Source organism: Aedes albopictus, chromosome 2 (genome assembly GCF_035046485.1).
Source record: "Aedes albopictus strain Foshan chromosome 2, AalbF5, whole genome shotgun sequence".
Lineage (NCBI taxonomy): Eukaryota > Metazoa > Arthropoda > Insecta > Diptera > Culicidae > Aedes > Aedes albopictus.
In genome coordinates, this window is record NC_085137.1 from 219,424,012 (window position 1) to 219,447,204 (window position 23,193).

At 39.9% G+C, this 23,193-nt stretch overlaps 1 protein-coding gene across 1 annotated transcript in view; it reads left to right on the forward strand.

Annotated features, from left to right (window-relative positions):
• LOC109411306 (uncharacterized) overlaps positions 1-23,193 on the forward strand; it is a 67,238-nt gene that overhangs the window by 35,517 nt on the left and 8,528 nt on the right. The window contains exons 2-3 of the mRNA XM_029855435.2: positions 18,391-18,567; positions 18,631-19,322. Coding sequence (XP_029711295.2) covers positions 18,519-18,567; positions 18,631-19,322 — 741 coding nt within the window. The 5' untranslated portion in view covers positions 18,391-18,518. The remainder of the gene's footprint in view (positions 1-18,390; positions 18,568-18,630; positions 19,323-23,193) is intronic.

Consider the following 23,193-nt stretch of genomic DNA (forward strand, 5'->3'; position numbering starts at 1 on the left):
TCGGGTGGCAGCCGATCAACGCAAGGATGTGCACTGCATGTTGAGAGTTAAAAGCCGTTTCATCAACTACAGCATCATCAACGTCCGCTGCCCACACGAAGGGAGACCTGATGACGAGAAAGAAGCGTGCTATGCGCAGTTAGAACAAACATACGATGGCTGCCCGCCCGAAATGTACAGACCGATAATCGGGCGAAACAGCCTGCACGCCGTATCGAATAATAACGGCCAGCGATGCGTAAACTTTGCAGCCTTCCGTGGTATGGTAGTCCGAAGCACCTTCTTCCCCCCGCAAAGATATCCACAAAGCCACCTGGAGATCCCCCGTCCATCAAACAGAAAACCAAATCGACCACGTTCTAATCGACGGTAAATTCTTCTCGGATATAACCAATGTCCGCACATACCGCAGTGCGAGTATAGATTCGGATCACTACTTAGTCGCTGTATGCATGCGCTCAAAACTTCCAACAGTTATCACCACGCGTCAAAGTCGAACGCCGCGGCTTAACATCGAGCAGCTGCGTAACGTAGAAGTGGCTCAAGACTACGCGCAGCAGTAAGCAGTGGCCCTGCCAACGGAAGAGCAGTTTGGCGCAGCTACATTTGAAGATGGCTGGAGGGACATCCGATCCGCCATAGGTAGTACCTCGGCTACAGCACTAGGAATCACGACTCCGAATCACAGAAACGACTGGTACGACGACGAATATGAACAGATGAAAAACGAGAAGAATGCAGCATGGGCGAGAATGCTGCAACACCGTACGAGAGCGAATGATGCACTTTACAGACAGGCGCGGAACAGGCAGAACTCAGTCTTCCGGATGAAGAAGCGCCAGCAGGAAGAACGAAATCGCGAAGCGTTGGAAGAGCTGTACCGCGCTAAGGACACACGAAAGTTCTACGAGAAGCTGCACCGCTCCCGCAGAGGCTTTGTGCCACAAGCCAACATGTGCCGAGATAATCACGGGAATATTCACACGAGCGAGCGTGAGGTAGTCGAGAGGTGGCGACAGCATTACGATGAGCACCTCAATGGCGACGTTGCAAACACCGAACGTGGCGCTAGGAATACGTGCGCAGGACGAAAGATTTCCAGCCCCAAACCTCCAAGAGATTAAAGAGGAGGTTAGCGAGGAGGTTGAAAAACAACAAAGCCGCTGGAGCAGATCAACTACCAAGCGAGTTACTAAAACACGGTGGAGAAGCACTGGTGAGAGCACTACACTGGGTCATTACCAAGATTTGGGAGGAGGAAGTATTACAGGAGGAGTTAATGGAAGGTATCGTGTATCCCATCTACAAAAAGGGCGATAAGTTGGATTGCGGGAACTATCACGCAATCACACTACTGAGCGCTGCCTCCAAGGTACTCTCTCAAATTTTATGCCGCCGTCTACCACCGATTACAAGAGATTTCATGGGACAATATCAGGCTGGATTCATGGGTGAACGCGCTACAACGGACCAGATGTTCGCCATCCGCCAGGTGTTGCAGAAATGCCGCGAATACAACGTGCCCACACATCACTTGTTTATCGATTTCAAATCGGCGTATGATACAATCGATCGAGAGCAGCTATGGCAGATTATGCACGAATACGGATTCCCGGATAAACGGATACGATTGATCAAAGCGACGATGTGCGTAGTTCGAGTATCAGGGGCACTCTCGATTCCCTTCGAATCTCGCAGAGGGTTACAGCAAGGTGCAAGGTGCTTGCTGTTCAACATTGCGTTAGAAGGTGCAATAAGGAGAGCGGAAATGAACACGAGACGACGGGACGATTTTCACGAAGTCCGTTCAGCTGCTTGGTTTCGCTGATGATATTGATAATATAGCTCGTAAATTTGAGACGATGGCGGAAACGTACATCCGACTAAAGAGTGAAGCCAGGCGAATCGGATTAGTCATTAATGTGTCGAAGACAAACTACATGAAGGTGATGAAATCGAAGACAAAGTACATGACGGTGATGAAATCGAGGCGGTTGAAGAATTCTTGTACTTGGGCTCACTGGTGACCACCGACAACGACACCAGCAGAGAAATTCCGAGGCGCATTATGGCAGGAAATCCTGCTTACTTTGGACTCCACAAAACACTACGATCGAATAAAGTTCGCCGTCACACGAAGTAAACTATCTACAAAATGCTGATTAGACCGGTAGTCCTCTATGGGCACGAAGCATGGACCCTACGTGCAGAGGACTAACGCGCCCTTGGAGTTTTCGAACGGAAGGTGTTGCGTACCATCTACGGCGGAGTGCAGATGGAAGACGGGACTTGGAGAAAGCGAATGAACCACGAGCTGCATCAGCTGCTGAGAGAACCAACCATCGTCCACCCCACGGAAATCAGGAGGCTATGGTGGCCGGGTCACGTCATAATAGGATGTCGGTTAGCAACCCAATTAAAATGGTTCTCTAAAGCCCTCCGACCGATACAAGAAGACGTGGTGCGCAGCGAGCTAGGTGGGTCGATCAAGTGGATGACTGCGGATCCTTCGCAGAATGCGGAACTGGAGACGCACAGCCATGAAACGAGTAGAATGGAGACGACTCCTACGTACAGCAGAGGACACTCAGGCCTTAGTCTGACCGGTAAGTTAAGTATGGTCGAGCATGTCGTTGCAGGTAGAAGCTGGGTCCGCCTACTTCAATTGCCACAACGAAGTTGCCAAGTTTGTGCATCAACAGCTTGTTTTAAGGAGAAACATCAGAGAATACAAACATGGCTGCCACAATGACTGACTTGGACACCTACTCACGTTTTCAAGAGCACCAATCTTGAACATTCGTAAACAAATGCGCTTGATTTGGAAATTCTGCCTGCAAGTGAGCAAAGCCAGGTCGATAACTGTTGATAGTTCAGTCCTTCAAGTAGGTACTTAAGCTGATTAAAGTTTGAATACTTTTTTTAGTAATCGAAAGCAGTTCCCATATAGCCGAGGCGGTAAACGCACGGGTATTCAGCATGACCATGCTGAGGGTGACGGGTTCGATTCCCGGTCGGTCCAGGATCTTTTCGTAAAGGAAATTTCCTTAACTTCCTTGGGCATAGAGTATCTTCGTGCCTGCCACACGATATACACATGCAAAATGGTCATTGGCAGAGGAAGCTCTCAGTTAAGCTGAGAAACAGGCTTTGTCCCAATGAGGACGGTACGCCAAGAAGAGAGAGAGAAGCAGTTCAGTTGAAGAGCACTCAGATAACCAAACGGACACTGTAGGACAGGTATATTTAAGTGTGCAGGGAGCAATCAAAATAAAACAGTCACTATTTCTGCCATCAGGTGTTTCATGCTTCCCCTTAGGCAGAGTCCTGACACCGCCACGGTGTCGGTGGCTTGTTGGTCCTGCGGGAGTTTGGTGAATAGCACTGGCGCTGGCACGAGGTGATGATTCAGATAAGTGGCAGCGTGGCGTGCGTGCGTGCAAACCAGAGTCAACTCACCGAGCGAATCATAATGCTCCCATTCCACTTCGGTCGGTCGCTTCGCTTCGCCTCGCCGTTCCGTCCGCCTCCTGTCGGTTGTTGACGCGACTGGAAGGACAGGCGCAGCATGACGAGGGTGTGTGCCGCCGCCGCCGTAGCGCGATGATGATGGCAATGATGGTGTGGTGTCGTTTGAGGGTGGTTTATTTTTTATGCATGACACCTCACTTGCCATGCCATGCCATTCCAGGGCGCGCGCGGCATTTTTTTATGTTCAGTCACAGTTTGGCGAACTTTTGGCTCGTGTGTTCGTTTGGCAGGACAAATGTGAATCCCACAGCGTCGTCGTGCACACGGTTGTCGCGTGAGTTGAGATGCCATTTGGGAGATTGTCGACGGGACCTATAACCTATGCATGCCAGCCACCCCCACCCTCCGTCAACCGCCCGCTGATGTTGGCTGGTTGGAGCAAGGGAAGTGCGACAGATGACGATAGCTTATTGAGCTGTGCTGCTTTCATCGTTATGTGGATTTTTTATGTTATGCCATCCGGGAACGTTCTGGTTGTGGAATAAATTTAACGGTGGGAAAGAAATTAGAAAACTTAATCTATCGACAGCAGTTTGGGTGATTGCTGGGTTGAAGTTTGATTTGAATATTTTACGACACTTGGTTGCCGAAATATGACGATAGAATATTTAACAACCAATATATCATTGGATACTTACGAATTATTAGCATCGATCATGATCAGGAAACAATGACTAACTGTAACTTACAAAATAAAGATTGTTAGGAGCATACGGGACATCGAGTGAAGACTTCATTGTCTAAAAAAAAATTGCATAATAGTAGTTTACGCAACAAGGTGCAGAATGACGATTTTTACAGCACGAGTCGTACATTTATCCAACGAGGCTTGCCGAGTTGGATATTTACGACGAGTGCTGTAAAAATCGAGTTCTGCACCGAGTTGCGTACAACGTTTTTTGCAAGTTCATAAATTACCGCTTGAGGATAGTTTTTAACAAACTGCACACTGATGTTCAATGAATATTGTTCATAGCCATGTTTAAGAAGATCTGATCATTGCAGGTTATACTGTGCAGTTGTCACAATTTTTCATAACTGCGTCCAGGAAGCATCAAGAAGTTGATCGAAACTGAAAACAGTGCTGTAATGGTTCATTACGCAACGCAAATCAGTGCTGTAATGAATCATTACAGCACTGTTAATTTGGTGCGGGAAAGTAGGCCTTTACCTGTCAGATTTGCGTGAGGTAAAACAGCCTATTACGATGAGAAATTGCAAAAAAATATATAAATTATCCATAGTAGGTAGAATAGAGTAAGGTGGGGCAAAAGTTCGACCTTAGTTGAAAATTCAACTTTTTTCAAGAAATCGATGCAGATAAAAATAAATGATTACCGTGTGGTGATTCTCCATGAGCTAAACATTTGCTGAACAAAGTTACACCAAATGTCTTTTCAATTTTGAGTTACAACACTTTTTGTATGTGTGTGTCTAATTCGAACTCTTGCCCCACCACTGGGGCAAAAGTTCGAATCTAGTGTTTGTGGAATTTCGTTCACCGTAGCACACTATTTCGACGCTTTGGTAATCTGAATACCTAATACCAATTAATATTAGATGTTGGAACTAAAATACACTTCAAAGTTCGATCTGGATATTACCCAAATTAGGGTTAAATTTACTACACCAAAAATTAGTAGTTCCGCCAAATTCAGATGAAACAACATTTTTTTCAACTTTGATCGAATTTCCTCACTAATTCCATCATTTTTAGAGATAATATGTACATTTTGCAGAATTTTAGGTTTTTACCTAGAGTTGCTACATGACTCGTACTCTTGCCCCACAATTCGAACTTTTGCCCCACTATGGGTAAAATATGATTTCCAATTTTTTTTTTCAAAAATTTATACATGCTCAAGCATCTTCAAAATATACCTAGTTATGCCCCAAAATAAAATATCGAATTCAATTTCAATACAATTCCATTCCATGCGTTGGAAGGACCACCGCATATTACAATTTATTGATCAAAAACCAACATTATGTCATAAGTTTTCGAAATATTGATCAATTTTCATAATTTTTGGAGTGAAAGTCTTTTTTTCGAAAAGGCTTCGAACAACCTTGACACCCGAAAGAAATAATTTGAATTGATCTCAAAAACTTCAAAAGAAACTCTTGCCCCACTCGAACTTTTGCCCCACTTTACTCTACTACAAAGCATGAGCTCCAATGCTTGATTGACCGCTATTGACCGTTGATGCGGTTCACAAGTTCATGCGAATGTCGTTGTTGTTTTGGGATATACCTAGTAGAGTGGTTCAAAAAATCGTTTTTGCTCCACACCGCTTATTCGATTCCTATCCAGATTATATGCCTTCTCACAAAATCTGAGCTCATTTGGTTGAAAACTGAGACTGCACAAGCCCTTCAAAGTTTGTATGGGAATTACTATGGGAAAACGATGTTTTTCATTCAATCCTCCGTAGCATTTTCCCAAGTGCCCTAGTGGGTTAGTTGACCCATGGTAATTCTAGGCTACTCTATCAGCTACAACTTTGCCGAAGACCGTATTCAAATCTGACGCCTCATTAATTAGTTACCGATTTTTATCCAGAATCGAAATCTTTACTCATGATGGTCAAACTATTCGGTGGGCATCACTGCATTTTGCGGTGAAACATAGTAGCCATAAATTCAGTGTGCTATCTTTGTCGCCATATGCAGCAATGTTCCCTGCTGGCAAGCTGGAGGATCACTGTTAAAGTTTGGCCAGTTGAATACAAATCGATAACTAATGAATGAGGCGTCCGATTTGAATGTGGTCTTCGGCAAAGTTGTAATTGATGGAGTAACCTAGGATTACCATGGGTCAACTAACCCACTAGGGCACTTGGGGAAATGCTACGGTGTATTGAATGAAAAACATCGTTTTCCCATAGTAATTCCCATACAAACTTTGAAGGGCTTGTGCAGTCTCAGTTTTCAACCAAATGAGCTCAAATTTTGGGAGAAGGCATATAATATGGATAGGAATCGAATAAGCGGTGTGGAGCAAAAACGATTTTTTGAACCACGCTAATACCTAGTTGTGTGGCAGATGCTTGTTTTAGGCGTGATATGACAGATAGACAGTAAAATTGTATTGAAATGGCTGTTAATCTTACACACCGCAATATCTCTTTATGCTATTGGCTAAATGTGCATAAATTGGAAATGTACTTAAGGAATTTTTGTGCATAAGTTAAATCAGGGATTCAATGAGGAGACTTAGTTCACGAGAATAGGTCTGCTCCAGGACGTTTGAGTTAAAGCCAATGCACAATGGGTCCAGAGCCGTATTTACGAAGACAAAAATGTTTGTGCCTAAACCATAAGTTTTAGATACATGGTGTCTTTGGGAAAGTTTCTTCTTATTTTTCGACCTTTTTTCTCATTATTGTGAAATTAGGGTGGTCCCTCTAGTTTCGCTGATCCAAACATCTGCTTTTTAATAGTTTTATGTACGTATACAAATTGTTCTACAAAGTTGTAAAAGAACTTATTTGGAGCAAGTTTGCCTAAGAAACCATTATTCTATCTCTTACGGTTCCTAACTTATATTTTTTAAAAGATTCATGTTAGGGTAATCCATGAAATTTAGTTTTCTTGAAATAACTTTTAATTCGTTCGTTTCTCGTAAATACTTTGTTCCGAGAACTTTTAGAACTATTAACGACGCATATTTTTTCCAAAGAGCTCAATTTTCCAACTCTCATGGTTAAAAAGATATTGGCATTTTTCTTCGAAAAATCACTTTTATTCAAAAAGTCATATCACAAAAAGGAGCAAATGGATTTTTAATCTCTCGATTGCATTGGAAAGATCGTACTCTGTTCTATTTATGGTGGAAAAACTGCAGGTACCTTTTTTGTTTGAAGCTTTTTATTGAATTTTGAAAACTTTGAACATAGACGAGTTGAATTTGCTTGAAGTGTGTCGTTTTTTCATATGAAAACCTGTTTTTACTCAATATAATTTTGTGTTGATTTTTTCGCAATTTTTTGTTCTGGGCACTTTTAGAGCAGCCAAAAACTCACAATTTTGTCGAAGACGCCAAGTTCGTATCTCATCGGTTTTCAAAGTTACAACTGCTTTTCCATGAAAAAATTCGTACTTTCAAAATTCAATAAAAACAAACAAAAAAGGTACCTGCAGTTTTTTCACCATAAATAGAACAGAGTACTATCTTTCCAATGCAACCAAAAGATTGAAAATCCATTTGCTCCTTTTTGATATATGACTTTTTGAATGAATGTGATTTTTCGAAGAAAAATGTCAACATCTTTTTAACCATGAGAGTTAGAACATTGAGCTCTTTGGAAAAAATATGCGTCGTTGATAGTTCTAAAAGTGCTCGGAACAAAGTATTTACGAGAAACAAACGAATTAAAAGTTATTTAAAGAAAACTGAATTTCATGGATCACCCTAACATGAATCTTTAAAAAAAATAAGTTAGGAACCATAAGAGATAGAATAATGGTTTCTTCGGCAAACTTGCTCCAAATAAAATCTTTTACAACTTTGTAGAACATTTTGTATACGTACATAAAACTGTTAAAAAGCAGATGTTTGGATCCGCTAAACTAGAGGGACCACCCTAATTTCACAATAATGAGAAAAAAAGATCGAAAAATAAGAAGAAACTTTCTCAAAGACACCATGTATCTAAAACTTAAGATTTAGACATAAACATTTTTGTCTTCGTTAATACGGCTCTGGACCCATTGTGCAATGGCGTTTCGGAAGTTCTCAGAAAGCCCAAAAAAGGGAGTTCCAAGGATACCGAGAAGGATTTCATTTGTTGTTTTTATTTTGGTCACCAAACCCCACATAGACTCAATAACTATCCGATGTGGGTCCAACAGTGGCCCAACATTAGATATAGTATCTAAATGGATCCATATGACTTTCTAAATATAAATTGCATATCTCTGTTTTCTACCACGACTTTCGGATACACTAGTCAGCTATGATATAAGATGATAGAAAGGTCATAAGATTTGAGACCTGGGTGCATGCTGAAAAATAATTTTCAAAACACGACTTATCTTGCCCCACTTACCCCCACGGGGGTAAGATGGGTCCCAAGTAACACAGCTTGTTATAAAACAGTTTAAAATTCACGTTTAAAACAGAACCAGCTGTATTTTTCCTGTATTATTTACTTCATTTCAGACACTTGTATAATCAAAACAGCGCAAAAAATGGCGGCTTATAGAACATCTTTTAAGTAGTATAACATGTATTGTAATACTCTTATGGTACTAATATTCTCTCCTAATTTAAATGTTGGATACTAATATAGTTATCTCTCAGTAAAATAGCAGTACAAAATACTAATTTTATACAAATGCAATTATTTGGTTAGAAAGAAGCTCTTTTTAAAATATATAGCTTGCAGAAACCATTTATACAACTTATAATTTGCATGATTTGAAATCAGGCTTTTCGTAAGAAATACAACTTGGTAAAAACATTAATACAACTAACTTAAAAGGGGCGTGTCTAACTGACATGATTGTTCACCATGCAAAACGTATTTAATAACAATGCATCTATGTATTCAAAATGCTTAAAATCAATCCAAATATGAACTATGCAAAGATGAATGCGATAATTGAAAATAATTCTGTCTTGATGGACAAATTATGAAAAAGGTCATGCTCAGTATTGATACAACTGCTTCACTTGCAGCTCAAGATTTATGGTGAAACTTATGATTTTGCTTTTCTAAAACGAACGCGCTTCAGAGTTGAATTGGAAAATGAAAATAAAATTATAAAAATTATTTAATTTTGTTGGGCATTTTGAAATTGACGCAAAGAAACAACATGGCAGACTTTTCAAGAAAGTGACAGTGCCGTACGAAAGCTTTATGACCAACTTAAATATCATACATAACTATATCTGAGCGTTATGGTGGATTACGGTTTTGAAGAAATTTGATAACATTTTCATTAAAAAGCGTTTACTTTTTTAGAATGCCCCTGCATTATAATAACACAGCAAAGTAAATTTCTGTCATGTAAAATTCATTTATTTATATTTTGAGTCGGTACGGTTCTGTAAACCACATTACAAACAACTCAGCAAGGAAAACTTATGATAACAATTATAATACGTCTTGAAAACAATTTTTCAACACATTCACAAATAAGTTATAATTATGTTTTGCGGCAACCATTCAAACACCGATATAACTAAATTATAACTTACGACTTTGCGAACAAAAAATCTATCAAAACGTCAAAATTTGTTGTTATTGTTTAGTCTATCTTATCCAACTGAAGCAAAATTTTACTGATAAGAGAATTTGGTTCTCATATTGTGCATGTTAATGGTGCAAAATAGTGTCTGCTGGGTGAAAGTGATTTTAGTTTCATGGCATCTATTAAGGTAAACTTCGAACAACTAATGTTTGGAGCACGTCAGGTGCGAGCTGCGAGCATTCTTGTTTTCCCTAGCATGTGCCGTGGAAAATTTTCTACTTCATTCGATCGGCCTGACAATGTTGAAATCTAGTTTAACTGAGATCTCAATGATTTCTCAACATGTGCTGCATCATAACGAAGCGTCGTTTTCTCCAAAAAATTCAGATCGTGAAGTATTGAAAACCGAATTGAAATTCGCGAAGCGGAATATTGTAGTAAACATTGCATTGATTGCTTTCGTATTTTGATTGGTAGGATGTGTATAGTTCGTATTATGTTGTATAAAGGGTGATACGGTCAAAATTTGGTCACACATATTTTTTCATAACTTTAGACTGCGTACACCAAAACAGCTAATTTTTGGACCAGTAATGCTACATTATATGTAGCTTAAACCATAAAATTTTTATCAAAATCGATTAAGTATTGGTTGATATATAGATAAAACTATCGACCTACCTTTTTAAAATTTTGTACAAAGGCGCTCCATAGTAAATTTTCGGAAATTGAAGGTCAGTAAAGCACACTTTTGATTATAGAACTACCAATACTGCTCCGATTTTTATCAAAATTTTACAGTATAATGCTATTATGAAAATATGTTCTTAGTAAAATTTTGAGCCATGATGTATGAATACTTTTAAAGTTGTACCAGTTTGAATATGAAAAAAACTGACCGGGTGCCACTTAAGCAAATATAACTTTGTAACGGCTGGACCAAATTGAATGAAATTTTTACACAACATTTTGATATGCATACTTCACACACAGGAATTTTTTTATTGAGATCGGTTAAGTATCTCTGGCTCTATAAATAAAACAGTAAAAATGTTTTCTTATTTGAAAATCCAAATTTTAAAATTGCAGATCTCAGGGTTCAACAATATCTCCGCAAATACTAGACCGATTTTGATGAAAATTTTATGGTACAAGCTACATATAATGCACCATTACTGATCCAAAAATCAGCTGTTTTGGTGTACGCAGTCTAAAGTTATGAAAAAAAATGTGTGACCAAAATTTGACTTGACTTGACAAAATTTGACAAAATTTGACCACCTAAACTAATATAACTTTGTAACGGCTGGATCATATTGAATGAAATTTTTACACAAGATTTTGATATGTATATTTTACATACAGGATAATTTTCATTGAAATTGGTTCAGTATTTGCGGCTCTATAAATAAAAAAGTAAAAGTGTGTTCTTATTTTTTAACCCTCTTTGTACAAAATTTAAAAATTGCAGTTTTCAGGATTCACAATATCTCCACAAATACTGAACCGATTTTGATGAAAATTTTATGGTATAAGCTACATATAATGAACCATTACTGGTCCAAAAATCAGCTGTTTTGGTGTACGCAGTCTCAAGTTATGAAACAAATTGTGTGACCAAATTTTGACCGTATCACCCTTTAATTGTGCGATCAAAGTATTGGAGACATGATGAAGTCACAGATATTTTGTTTCGCTATTTGTTCTCGACGAACTTTATATGACACAGTTATATGACATCTTTTTTAATAATTATTTCTCAAGATGTTTTCTGTGTTACTTGGGGTCAGGTAACAGAAAATTAGATTTTTCTCCAACAAAGAATACTAAATTTTCTATTCTTTTTTTATACATCTAAGCTTCACATACGTACAGATTACATGAAGGCAGTGATGAAACACATTGGTAGTTAGTTCGAGAACTAGAAGATTTTTATTCAGGCAGCCTAAATCTAAGTACACAAATGTAGGTCACGAAATAGCCTTTCAATGAAAAAATAAAACATTTTCAAAAACTATGCAAACATGCCGAGAACTAAGGGTGACCCATCTTGCCCCGCCTACACCTTACACGTCCAGGGAGGGGGTGGCCAAAATGTTTGGGATAGGCAACTTTTTTTCTCTCACAAAATAAGTACAACATGCTGTAACTTTTCATAGAGTACATCAAAAACTCTCAAATTTTGACTGTTTGTCAATCTATTATATGTGCATTATTGGTACAAATTTGAGCCCGATTGGTTAATCTATCGCGAAGTTAGAACCGTTCTGGTAAACCACTATTTTTTAGGCAACTAATTTTGAACTGTCATATTTCAGAAACCATTGAACCGAATTAAATGAAATTTTAAACGTTTATCAACAATATATTGATGTCAATTTCTTCATTTTGCTTTGGCTGACCAAGCCATGTGGGAAATTACACTGTTGAAAATGCTTTGACATCCATGTGCACAACAGAACATGTGCTCGATGAACAAATTGAGATTTGAAATTATCAAAAGAAATCCACGTACGCCGGTGAGACTCGAACTCACGACTCCCAATTCGCTAGACGGGCGCTTCTATTCCTTCAAGCTACGGAGTCACTTGACTATCTCCGTCGCCAGTAGGCCTAGAACTGAACTCGATTCCACAATCGCACATGGTTATCTTCTTTTCACAATCCAAACCCCCTTCGGATGGGATTAGATGAACATCTAATACATTGTCTGTTGTGCACATGTATTTTCAACAGTGTAATTTCCCACATGGCTTGGTCAGCCAAAGCAAAATCAAGAAATTGACATTTGTAAGGTGCTACGGTCACCCTTACCGTATTCGGTCGGCCGAGGACCGACCCGTCGAGAGTCCGACTGCACACTAATTGCCATACCAATAAGTGATTGGGAGGCAGTTCCCGAAGCTCTCGACAATTAAAAATAACTTCCTCTCCCGCTTTGACATACATGTGCACAACAGACAATGTGTTAGATGTTCATCGTATCCCATCCGAAGGGGGTTTGGATTGTGAAAAGAAGATAACCATGTGCGATTGTGGAATCGAGTTCAGTTCTAGGCCTACTGGTGACGGAGATAGTCAAGTGACTCCGTAGCTTGAAGGAATAGAAGCGCCCGTCTAGCGAATTGGGAGTCGTGAGTTCGAGTCTCACCGGAGTACGTGGATTTCTTTTCATAATTTCAAATCTCAATTTGTTCATCGAGCACATGTTCTGTTGTGCACATGGATGTCAAAGCATTTTCAACAGTGTAATTTCCCACAAAACATTTTCAACAGTGTAATATATTGATACTTGTTACGACGTTATAAAATATAAAATTTTCTTTTGACGAATACAATTATATCGGTTTGACATTTTCACCCATATAGAGGAAAATGAGTAAAATTTACAATACCACACAAAAATTACTAAATGTGTTCTTCCGTTTATCCAAATAGGCTTTAATATATCTTATAAGATATATTTTGAGAATAAAAGTAGGAAATCATTGGATATCAAAACTCAAATTTAATGACATTGATTTAAAAAAAATACACTTTTTCGAGAAAAACCCAAAAAGTCTCCAAACTTGATAACTTTTTTAACGTTCTAAAAGTACCTATGTTTTGAAAGATTGTGAAGCATTAATATATCGATGATAAACGTTCAAAATTTCATTCGATTTGGATTACTGGTTTCGGAGATATGACAGTTCAAAAACTAGTTGTTTCAAAATTTGTGTTTTACGAGAACGACTCTACACTCTAGCTTCGCGAAAGATTGGCTAATCGAGTTCAAATTTGTACCAATGATGCACATATAATAGGTTAACAAACAGTCGAAATTTGAGAACTTTCGATGCACTCTATGAAAAGTTACAGCATGTTGAACTTTTATGTGAGAGAAAAAAAATTGCCTATCATTTGCCAAGCATTTTGGCCATTTGTAGGTATTTCCAGATGAAGCACCTCTCCGGAAATTTGCCTCTATTCAGGTACATCTATCTAGCCATTCTGAACATGTCAGGATCTCGATAGCCGTCTTAATGGCTACTGTCGGGATACCATCCGGATCCGGACTTTTGTTCAACTTAAGGACAAACGTCTTGAAATCGCGCTTCAATAAAGCATCAGAACTTCAGAAGCACAAATCTCAAGAAGCAAGCTTCTAACAACAGTGCATTTTATTATTCTGTCCTTGCTCACTTGTAATAAACTTAAAATAAGAAGCGCTGGTTTTGTTTCCGAAGAGATTTGGCGGCCATTTTGGTATTCTAACAAGTCTGTCCTTAAGCGACTTCACTATTGCGATCAAATGTATGCAGCTTGAAGGGGCCAGCCAAACTACCGAGATAGGGAAAAATATCGAGATGTAGAGTATGTGCAGTATGCGATGACTTGTTTGAAAACATCCGTAGACGATGATTGGTTGCGCGGTAGATATACTAAACAATAGGCGTATTTTCTGTTGAGATTCCCAACAGATACATTAATAGTATGTAGTACATACAGGGGATAGACAAAATGATCGGGACAGGCAAAATTTTCACTTTTCAAAAAATGTCCAATTAGCTGTAACTTTTCGAAAAGTGCATCAAATATTCTCAAATTTTCACTGTGAGTTGATCAACTAGATGTGTATCAGTGGACGAAATTTGGAAAAGATATATAGGATATAGGATATATCCTACACGAAGTTACAAGCATTTCAGAAAAAGGTAGAATTATCCGATAGCCAACTTTGAGCTGTTATATCTCCGGATTCAATGAACCGAATGCAATGAAATTTTGTCCATTTATGACTTATATAATGAGCTCTGAAAAACGTTTGACTAAACTTGAAATTATTAACAAGAGAAAAAGTTATAGCGATTTCATTAATTTTATGATTTTTTAGTGAATTGGTCTATTTTTAATATGCATCCCATTACTTTTTCAATGAACTGCCGCCTATGTTGTTATTTTCTTTCAAAACATATCTTTATTCAAGACAATCGGAGGGAATTTAAATGAACTATAATTAGCATCTTGAATTTTGAAACGATGTTGAAATTTAAGAAAATTCGGTGTTTTTTAGGAAAAGTAATCTAACCGTTATAATTTTCTTCCGTGTTAAAAATTTTAAATTGTGTCGAAAGTTTTTCAAAGCTCATCATATAAGTCTTAAATGGCCAAAATTTCATTGCATTCGGTTCATTGAATCCTGAGATATAACAGCTCAAAGTTGGCTGTCCCTATAATTTTGTCTATCCCCTGTACATCTGTGGTAATTAGTTCAGAGACAAGGTAGTTAAAGGGCCCATATAGCCGAGGCGGTAAACGCACGGGTATTCAGCATGACCATGCTGAGGGTGACGGGTTCGATTCCCGGTCGGTCCAGGATCTTTTCGTAAATGAAATTTCCTTGACTTCCTTGGGCATAGAGTATCTTCGTGCCTGCCACACGATGTACACATGCAAAATGGTCATTGGCAGAGGAAGCTCTCAGTTAATAACTGTGGAAGTGCTCATAGAACACTAAGCTGAGAAGCAGGCTTTGTCCCAGTGAGGACGTTACGCCAAGAAGAAGAAGAAGAAGACAAGGTAGTTAGTGAGATGACAAGACTTGTCATTGCATTTTTATTCAAAGTATATCAAACACCAGGTTGACAAGATTATCTAGATAGACATTCCCCTAACGAAAGCTAAGTTCTTGGACTAAAGCCAATTGGGCTGAAGCATTTTGCCTAAGTCGTTGCCGTTTTTTTATTTTGGAAGTTGGTCTGAGCTGACCTAACCGTAGCCACAATACAATCTATTTAATGAAGTTCAGACTCTTTACAATCACAACCAAAAAAAAAATAATCGCAGGGATAAAAAACATTCGGTATCAATTGAAGATCGTCAGAAGCAAAAATACACAGAGTCAGCCTTTGGCAAATATTTATTGTTGTGTTGTATTGAATTTATAAGTTTATTGTGAACCAGTGAATTTTTTCAAAATGTTAGGGTGAGAAATACACAATTTCATCCACAGGTTGCATGATTAAGGCTGATACAAATTTTATTTTTACTCTTTGTCTCCCCCCCCCCCCCCCCCCTTCAAAAATTTTTGGCTGGATTCCGTATTTTGAGGGGGCAGATGAAAAATATTTATCAAAATTTCGGGTCTTGTTGAAAATTCTTTAACAAATCCGATGAGTTTTTAATATTTTTTAGATTAAATGCTTTATTATTTTTATCCCCCCCCCCTCGACCAGCCAAAAAGTGGTGGGACAAAAAGTGAAATAAATATTTGTAACGGCCTAATTTTGTTAGAATCAACCGGATGAATTAGCATTGGTATGTCTAAAAATCTAGATAAAAAACGATTTCTAACAAACACATTTATAGTACGACATTAAAAAAAACATTATAAATATTGATATTCTTAAACCTAGAAGCATCAGCAAAGTAAAGCTGGTGATTGTCCAGCATACTATAGCATTCCGGCACTCAAGTGCCCACATGGTTTCATCCCCCCATATGACATCATTTAGCGGTTCAACCAAAGGATCTCCAACGTGGATGGACTATGTTCCATACGCTAGCTCAATTTGAACCCCTCATACTTGCTCCGTTGACAATGTTACGCACATAAACGGTTTGCAACATGCCGGATCCAAACGGGAAACTGGAAACGTTGGCAACTGTAGCGAACTGGTGCCACATCCCGCGAGAACGTGCGGACATGCAGGACAAAGGCATCTCCCATTCCCACCAGTATCGCATCCTTCTTGCACTGAGCGTTTTGTTGATTGCTGTGCCTATTCACGGTCTGAACGGACTACGTGCCAATGACACCTGGAAAAAGTGGCGCTACAATGGAATTCCGTACCCATGTCCCATTGGATGAGCTGCAGGGACGATACATAGACGGCAAACGGCGAGCTCATTCGTCAGCCATGCGAGGTCCCATCTCATCGTAGCCGTCATCATCATTAGGCGCAATCCGACATCCAAGCTGCCCGATGAGGGGATCCAACTTACCCCAATGACAATGACGTTCGTGACATCATGTTTACCCTTGCATAATAATCATTCTGTCATGATGTGGGATGCCGTTGAAACACCTTACTACGCTTTTATGCAGCATAATGTAGACTCCTTTCCATGCAACGTTTCTGAGTTGTCCTTTGAAGTGTGTGTTACGTTTCTATGGAGTTGAACCACGCACTCCCGGGAGACTAGCTCAGTATAATGAAACCCCAAACCAAAAAGAAACAGACATTGTATGCAAAATGCTTTCATCGTTCACCTGTAGAAAATTTTTCATACACACCTAGGGAAAACAAAAAAATATTTATTAACAAACAATCAGTGTGAATACTGAATCTGACAATTTGAAACATTTTTTGATTTTGATTCGGTTCGATTTCGATTATATTTCGATTCGATTTCGATTTTGATTCGATTTCGATTCCATTTCAATTCACTTTCGATTCGATTTCGATTTCGATTCGATTTCGATTTCGATTCGATTTCGATTCGATTTCGATTCGATTTCGATTCGATTTCGATTCGATTTCGATTCGATTTCGATTCGATTTCGATTCGATTTCGATTCGATTTCGATTCGATTTCGATTCGATTTCGATTCGATTTCGATTCGATTTCGATTCGATTTCGATTCGATTTCGATTCGATTTCGATTCGATTTCGATTCGATTTCAATTCGATTTCGATTCGATTTCGATTCGATTCGATTTCGATTTCGATTCGATTTCGATTCGATTTCGATTCGATTTCGATTCGATTTCAATTCGATTTCGATTCGATTTCGATTCGATTTCGATTCGATTTCGATTCGATTTCGATTCGATTTCGATTCGATTTCGATTCGATTTCGATTCGATTTCGATTCGATTTCAATTCGATTTCGATTCGATTTCGATTCGATTTCGATTCGATTTCGATTCGATTTCGATTCGATTTCGATTCGATTTCGATTCGATTTCGATTCGATTTCGATTCGATTTCGATTCGATTTCGATTCGATTTCGATTCGATTTCGATTCGATTTCGATTCGATTTCGATTCGATTTCGATTCGATTTCGATTCGATTTCGATTCGATTTCGATTCGATTTCGATTCGATTTCGATTCGATTTCGATTCGATTTCGATTCGATTTCGATTCGATTTCGATTCGATTTCGATTCGATTTCGATTCGATTTGGATTCGATTTCGATGATTTCGATTCGATTTCGATTCGATTTCGATTCGATTTCGATTCGATTTCGATTCGATTTCGATTCGATTTCGATTCGATTTCGATTCGATTTCGATTCGATTTCGATTCGATTTCGATTCGATTTCGATTCGATTTCGATTCGATTTCGATTCGATTTCGATTCGATTTCGATTCGATTTCGATTCGATTTCGATTCGATTTCGATTCGATTTCGATTCGATTTCGATTCGATTTCGATTCGATTTCGATTCGATTTCGATTCGATTTCGATTCGATTTCGATTCGATTTCGATTCGATTTCGATTCGATTTCGATTCGATTTCGATTCGATTTCAATTCGTTTTCAATTCGTAATTTTCTAACAATTTTACTTAAGTTTTTCCAAACACGGGTTCCAAAATTGTTGAGATGATATATTTCTACATTTAAACAGCATTTCTATAACTTTTTCTTTACTTTTCTTTTTTCAGACAACATATTGATCGTGAATCAAACTCAGCTATATTAGTACCGAATGAATGTCCTTGCACCGTTACACGCTGGCTTTCTCCAACAGAATTAGATTTTTTGTTTCGTCCTTACCAACTGGAAACGTACAATGACTGCAAAGAAGGATAAAGACTACAAGGGGCATAAACACGGAAGTGGTAAGTCGTTGTAAATAAAAGGTACAAAGGTCGATTGATTGATGAATTTTATGATTTATTTAGAGTTAAGTGCGACAGCATTGTCGTCGAAACTAGACGCACATCTACAGAACGGAAATACAACAGCAGGTTTGATCTCGTCTCAAGATCCTCTGAAGCGTACAAACAAACCACTCATGGAGAAGCGTAGACGGGCACGAATTAATCAGAGCTTAGCCATCCTCAAAGCTCTTATTCTGGAATCCACAGTTAAAACCAAATCAGGTGATGGACAAACGAAGCATTCCAAGCTTGAGAAAGCCGATATACTGGAACTGACAGTGCGGCATTTCCAGCGACATCGAAACTTGGACAACCCAGCCATCGACAAGTACCGCGCAGGATACACAGACTGCGCCAGAGAAGTGGCACGATACCTGGCTACACCTGAGCCACCACCTCTTCCCAGCGTACCCACACTGACCGATGCAGGCTCAAAAGCTCGATTGTTGCGGCATCTGGATAACTGTATTGCTGAAATCGACACAGAAATCTGCCCGAAGATATCCAATGGCGGTGGAACGGAAGTGACCAAGGCGGAAAACCTATACGATAATCATTCCACGATGAAGAAAACGAAAGACATGCTGGACTACGGTGGTCAGGATTCGAACCCTTTGGACTTTAGTAAGACCAATCGGGAAATTGGCAGATCTCCGTACACGTATCGTAGTCCCTCGACGGAACTTGGTTTGCTGACATCCACGCCGAAATCGGTAAGTAGAATTAATAATAAAAGCCCGAGAAAAAAAAACAACTCACACAACCAAGTTTTGGTAAGTTGTTGAAATTACAGTTTCTCACTGAAAAATATCTGTCATGTCAGATACTTTTCTAGACGTTAATTATTAGCGAATCACTTAATTTATCATTCATAATGTGGAACGAGCCGGGAGATCTATTGACTATCAAATCGTCGGCTCACTAAGTAGAATGTCATGAATTTTTTCCCTGAGTTTGCAAACCAAGCATGAAAAGTAAAACCAATCCAGAGTCCACGTTCAATTTCGGATGCAGAAAACTGCAGAATATCGAAAACGATGGTACAAACTCCAATCAAAGGAATTCCTGGAGGAATGCATGGAGAAATACCTGGAGGAATGCCCTAGAGAGAGGAATCGCTACAGGAGTCCCTGGAAGAATCCCAGGAGAAACCCCTGCAGAAATTCCTAGAGTAATCCTTGGACGAGGAATTCCTGAATGAATTCCAGGAATAATGGAAAAATTGCTAGAGGAATTTTTGGAGGATTTCCTGGAAGAATTTCTGGAGGGTTTCCTGGAGGATTTCTTGGAAAAAATCGTGGAGGAATTTTTGAACGAATTTCTGGAGGTGTTCCTGGAACAATTCCTGGAGATGATTCTTGGCTTCCTGGGGTAATTTCTGGGGGAATTCTTGGAGGGATTCCAGGAGGAGTCCCTGGAGGAATTCATGTATGAAATACTAGAGGAATTCCTGGAAGGATTCTTGGCGAAATTCCTCCTGGACGAATGCCACGAGGAATTTCAGAAAGTATCCTTGAAAAACCCCCTAGAGCAATTCCTGGAGAAATCCTTGGAGGAGCTCCTGCAGGAATCTTTGGAGGAATTCTCAGACGAATTCCTGGATAAAATCCAGGAGAAATTCTTGGAGGAATCCCTGAAGTAATTTCTGGAGGGAAATCTAGAGGAATTGCAGGAGAAACAGCTGGTGGAATGCCTGGAGGAATTTCTTAAGGGATCCCTAGAAGAACCCCAGGAGAAATCCCAGGATGAATTCCTAGAGGAATCCTTGCAGGAATTCATAGAGGAATCCTTCGAGGAATTCCTAGAGGAATCCTTGGAAAAATTCCTAGAGGAATCCTTGGAGGAATTCCTAGATGAATCCTTGGAGGAATTCCTAGAGGAAACCTTGGAGGAATTCCTCCTAGAGGAATCCTTGGAGGAATTCCTAGAGGAATCCTTGGAGAAATTCCTAGAGGAATCCTTAGAGGAATTCCTAGAGAAATTCTTGGAGGAATTCCTAGAGGAATCTTTCGAGGAATTTCCAGAGGAATCCTTGGAGGAGTTCCTAGAGGAATCCTTGGAGGAATTCCTAGAGGAATCCTTGGAGGAATTCCTAGAGGAATCCTTGGAGGAATTCCTAGAGGAATCCTTGGAGGAATTCCTAGAGGAATCCTTGGAGGAATTCCTAGAGGAATCCTTGGAGGAATTCCTAGAGGAATCCTTGGAGGAATTCCTAGAGGAATCCTTGGAGGAATTCCTAGAGGAATCCTTGGAGGATTTCCTAGAGGAATCCTTGGAGGAATTCCTAGAGGAATCCTTGGAGGAATTCCTAGAGGAATCCTTGGAGGATTTCCTAGAGGAATCCTTGGAAGAATTCCTAGAGGAATCCTTCGAGGAATTCCTAGAGGAATCCTTCGAGGCAGTCTTCCCACGAACGCAACACATGTTCAACTTCGGTACGATTACTCGCACTTGTGTTGAACATCAAACGCCAAACATCGGAGTACCCGTGTTTGCTAGCGTACTCCGTACCAAAGAGTACTCAAGTACAAAACTTGTGTTCGTACAGAAGTACAAAACAAAAAACGAACAGAGCGAAAACCGAGAATGTAGCCCGAAGCGGCTTTCCGATTGGTAAACGAGTGGAACAGCTGGAGGAATTCCTGAAGAAATGCCTGGAGGAATTTCTTAAGGGAACCCTAGAAGAATCCCAGGAGAAATCCCAGGATGAATTCGTAGAGGAATCATAGGAATTCATAGAGGAATCCTTGGAGGAATTCCTAGAGGAATCCTTGGAGGAATTCCTAGAGGAATCCTTGGAGGAATTCCTAGAGGAATCCTTGGAAGAATTCCTTGAGGAATCCTTGGAGGAATACATAGAGGAATCCTTGGAGGAATTCCTAGAGGAATCCTTGGAGGAATTCCTAGAGGAATCCTTGGAGGAATTCCTAGATGAATCCTTGGAGGAATTCCTAGAGGAATCCTTGGAGGGATTCCTAGAGGAATCCTTGGAGGATTTCCTAGAGGAATCCTTGAAGGAATTCCTAGAGGAATCCTTCGAGGAATTCCTAGAGGAATCCTTCGAGGAATTCCTAGAGGAATCCTTCAAGGAATTCCTAGAGGAATCCTTCGAGGAATTCCTAGAGGAATCCTTCGAGGAATTCCTAGAGGAATCCTTCGAGGAATTCCTAGAGGAATCCTCCGAGGAATTCCTAGAGGAATCCTTCGAGGAATTCCTAGAGGAATCCTTCGAGGAATTCCTAGAGGAATCCTTCGAGGAATTCCTAGAGGAATCCTTCGAGGAATTCCTAGAGGAATCCTTCGAGGAATTCCTAGAGGAATCCTTCGAGGAATTCCTAGAGGAATCCTTGGAGGAATTCCTAGAGGAATCCTTGGAAGAATTCCTTGAGGAATCCTTGGAGGAATTCATAGAGGAATCTTTGGAGGAATTCCTAGAGGAATCCTTGGAAGAATTCCTTGAGGAATCCTTGGAGGAATTCATAGAGGAATCTTTGGAGGAATTCCTAGAGGAATCCTTGGAAGAATTCCTAGAGGAATCCTTCGAGGAATTCCTAGAGGAATCCTTCGAGGAATTCCTAGAGGAATCCTTCGAGGAATTCCTAGAGGAATCCTTCGAGGAATTCCTAGAGGAATCCTTCGAGGAATTCCTAGAGGAATCCTTCGAGGAATTCCTAGAGGAATCCTTCAAGGAATTCCTAGAGGAATCCTTCGAGGAATTCCTAGAGGAATCCTTCGAGGAATTCCTAGAGGAATCCTTCGAGGAATTCCTAGAGGAATCCTTCGAGGAATTCCTAGAGGAATCCTTCGAGGAATTCCTAGAGGAATCCTTGGAGGAATTCCTAGAGGAATCCTTGGAAGAATTCCTTGAGGAATCCTTGGAGGAATTCATAGAGGAATCTTTGGAGGAATTCCTAGAGGAATCCTTGGAAGAATTCCTTGAGGAATCCTTGGAGGAATTCCTTGAGGAATCCTGGGAGGAACTCCTTGAGGAATCCTGGGAGGAATTCCTTGAGGAATCCTGGGAGGAATTCCTAGAGGAATCCTTGGAGGAATTCCTAGAGGAATCCTTGGAGGAATTCCTAGAGGAATCCTTGGAGGAATTCCTAGAGGAATCCTTGGAGGAATTCCTAGAGGAATCCTTGGAGGAATTCCTAGAGGAATCCTTGGAGGAATACCTAGAAGAATCCTTGGAGGAATTCCTAGAGGAATCCTTGGAGGAATTCCTAGAGGAATCCTTGGAGGAATTCCTAGAGGAATCCTTGGAGGAATTCCTAGAGGAATCCTTGGAGGAATTCCTAGAGGAATCCTTGGAGGAATTCCTAGAGGAATCCTTGGAGGAATTCCTAGAGGAATCCTTGGAGGAATTCCTAGAGGAATCCTTGGAGGAATTCCTAGAGGAATCCTTGGAGGAATTCCTAGAGGAATCCTTGCAGGAATTCCTAGAGGAATCCTTGGAGGATTTCCTAGAGGAATCCTTGGAAGAATTCCTAGAGGAATCCTTGGAGGAATTCCTAGAGGAATCCTTCGAGGCAGTCTTCCCACGAACGCAACACATGTTCTACTTCGGTACGATTACTCGCACTT